The sequence below is a fragment of the Fulmarus glacialis genome, unplaced genomic scaffold (genome assembly GCF_000690835.1).
Source record: "Fulmarus glacialis isolate BGI_N327 unplaced genomic scaffold, ASM69083v1 scaffold7137, whole genome shotgun sequence".
Taxonomy (NCBI): domain Eukaryota; kingdom Metazoa; phylum Chordata; class Aves; order Procellariiformes; family Procellariidae; genus Fulmarus; species Fulmarus glacialis.
This window is the reverse complement of record NW_009223719.1, coordinates 14,215-17,227: the sequence shown is the minus strand read 5'-3', so window position 1 is coordinate 17,227 and position 3,013 is coordinate 14,215. Positions and strand designations below refer to the sequence as shown.

At 42.6% G+C, this 3,013-nt stretch overlaps 1 protein-coding gene across 1 annotated transcript in view; it reads left to right on the top strand.

The window, feature by feature from the left end:
* HMG20A (high mobility group 20A) overlaps positions 1-3,013 on the top strand; it is a 15,279-nt gene that overhangs the window by 10,570 nt on the left and 1,696 nt on the right. The window contains 1 exon segment of the mRNA XM_009581887.1: positions 2,708-2,783. Coding sequence (XP_009580182.1) covers positions 2,708-2,783 — 76 coding nt within the window.

Below are 3,013 nucleotides of genomic sequence, written 5' to 3'. Positions count from 1 at the left end.
TGGATAAGGAATTGGCTGGATGGTCACACTCAAAGAGTTGCGGTCAATGGCTCGATGTCCAAGTGGAGACCAGTGACAAGTGGTGTTCCTCAGGGGTTGGTATTGGGACCAGCACTGTTTAACTTCTTTGTTGGCAACACGGACAGTTGGATTGAGTGCACCCTCAATAGGTTTGCCGACGACACCAAGCTGTGTGGTGTGGTCGACACGCTGGAGGGAAGGAATGCTCTTCAGAGGGATCTTGACACGCTTGAGAGATGGGCCTGTGTGAACCTCATGAAGTTCAACAAGGCCAAGTGCAAGGTCCTGCACATGGGTCAGAGCAATCCCAAGCACAAATACAGGCTAGGCAGAGAATGGATTGAGAGCAGCTCTGAGGAGAAGGACTTGGGGGCGTTGGTTGTTGAGAAGCTCAACATAACCCGGCAATATGACTTGCAGCCCAGAAAGCCAACCGTGTCCTGGGCCGCATCAAAAGAAGCGTGACCAGCAGGTCGAGGGAGGCGATTTTCCCCCTTTACTCCGCTCTTGTGAGTGAGTACTCACCTGGAGTACTGTGTTCAACTCGGGGGACCTCAACATAAGAAGGACATGGACCTGTTGGAGTGAGTCCAGAGGAGGGCCACAAAGGTGATTAGAGGGCTGGAGTGCCTCTCCTATGAAGACAGGCTGAGAGAGTTGGGGTTGTTCAGCCTGGAGAAGACAGGGCTTCAGGGAGACCTTACAGCAGCCTTCCAGTACCTGCAGGGGGCCTACAAGAAAGCTAGAGAGGGACTTTTTACAAGGGCACATAGTGTTAGGAAAGGGGTAGTGGCTTTAAGCTGAAAGAGGGTAGATTTGTATTAGATATAAGGAAAAAATTCTTCACTATGAGAGTGGTGAGGCATTGGAACAGGTTGCCCAGAGAAATTGTGAATGCCCCACCCCTGGAAGTGTTCAAGGCCAGGTTGGGTGGGGTTTTGAGCAACCTGGTCTAGTGGAAGGTGTCCCTGCCCATGGCAGGGCGGGTGGAACTACATGATCTTTAAGGTCCCTTCCAACCCAAACCATTCCATGATTCTATGATCTTTTACTTTAAAAACAATCAATTGACAGTCTCAGGTAAAGACAGAGTATCTGAAGTTCCATCTAGTCTTGTCTATCTTGGTTGACTGCCAAACGGCATTCAGCTCACCCCATCTAGCCCCTTTATGTGGCAGACACCTATATGATACTCTGAGCTCAGGTGCCAGAATTCCCTTATCAGCTGTTAAACATTTAGGTTTTCTGCTGGGCACCAAACCATGTTTGACACTACATAATTTTGGAGGATGAGTTCGTGGTATATTATCAACCGTGCTGTTTGAGAGGTTTGAAAAGCTTTTGTTCTCCATAGACATTCTCTCATGCTTAACTTTGTTTCTATATTAAGTAACAGGTTGATTGTAGTTGCTGCAGTTTATCAAACCAGATTTGCATTGGCTTTGTCAATTGCAATGCAGGCTTTAAAGCAAGCATTAATTCCCGTTGATTTTGACATGCAGAAATGGTGACTGAAGTATACGATGGTAGTTTTTTTTCCTTGAGTCAAATTAAGTTTTTTAGGGTTTTTGACTAAGTTATAGAGCATTTCCTGATTTACAAGTTTTTTTTAAAGAAAGCCTATTATAGTCACAAACCATAAATTGACATCAAATCTTCTGCAACTGAAATGCTCTCTTAGATTTTAATAGCCTCAAGTTCACATAGTTGAATTCACCAACTTCATCAGAAATTAGGTGAAGAGATCTGAAAGTTGGGAGGAAACCCTTGACTACAGCCTTATCTTAAGATGACAAACTTCTCTTGTGTCTTAAAGTGAAAAAATTTTGAAGTGTTTGGTTTTGCAGTATGCAGGAGACAACAGTCCAGTTCCTTGAAGCCCTCACATTAATGCATACCTGCCATAGCCAGGGTGAACGATTGCTTTATAACAGCAAAATATGCCTATACGTATTCACCTTTAATCTTCCAAAAATACTACATATTCTGTAAGCAGGTTTTCCCTGTAGACTCTTACAAATCGTGTTTATACACTTTCTTTTCAACAGTGGCAGCATCCATCTAAATCTTTCAAAAGAGATGTGGCTTGCTTGGAGCGCGGTGCAGCTCCCATCTCTTTGGGAGCCAAAATGCACATCTCTTCCAGTTTGGAACAGACATGTGGAATTGGTACACTGTGGAAAAGTTGCTTATTTTTCCTTTAGCTATTCTTTTTCCCTGATGTTTTCTTTTTTGCTTTGCTAGTGAAAGACAAAGAACCATGAAACTCATTGTGCATTTTGCTTGCTTTATCTCGTGTTTGTTGATATTCCTGCATAGACTATTTCAGAATGTGTCAGTTGGTTGATGGCGGAATGCTTTCCAGTGAAAACATAAATTAATTCAGATGGTTTTAAAACTGAATGGTTCTGATGTGTAATGTCATTAAAGCAAAAGGGTATATTTTAGTATGTTATACGATATTTCTTGATAATGGTATTTGGCCTTTATTAAACCTAGATCTTAAAAAGCCGAGACCTTCCCTTTGGCCTTTCTTGGTAGGAGCTGGAAGTGTCTTCCATCCATCCAGTTCTTTATCTGCCTCAGTTTTTGGTCTCCCTTCTCTTTCTATTTTCTTGACCAAAACAATTTCATGAATTCCTGAAAACGAACAATATTTAGCTATATATTACTCTGTCTTTTGTAGAAAGAAGCAGATACAAAGGAGAGATCTGTTTTTGATATTCCAATTTTCACAGAAGAGTTCTTGAATCATAGTAAAGGTAAGTTAAACTTTTGCACGGCCCCCCTCTTTGCTGTTCCAAAGTTTTTGCCAGGTGCTATCTGGCTGAAGAGTCCTTGCACTCTCCTATCTCAGCTCAAGTAGTGACCTGGGTATAGTTGATCGGTGTTTCTGATGTTACCTTACCTCTGTGCGAACACAGTGGCTGCAACAGCAGTTTTTCCTGGCTTTGTCTTCCAAAATTATCCTTTCTGGAGAATCTTTCTGATG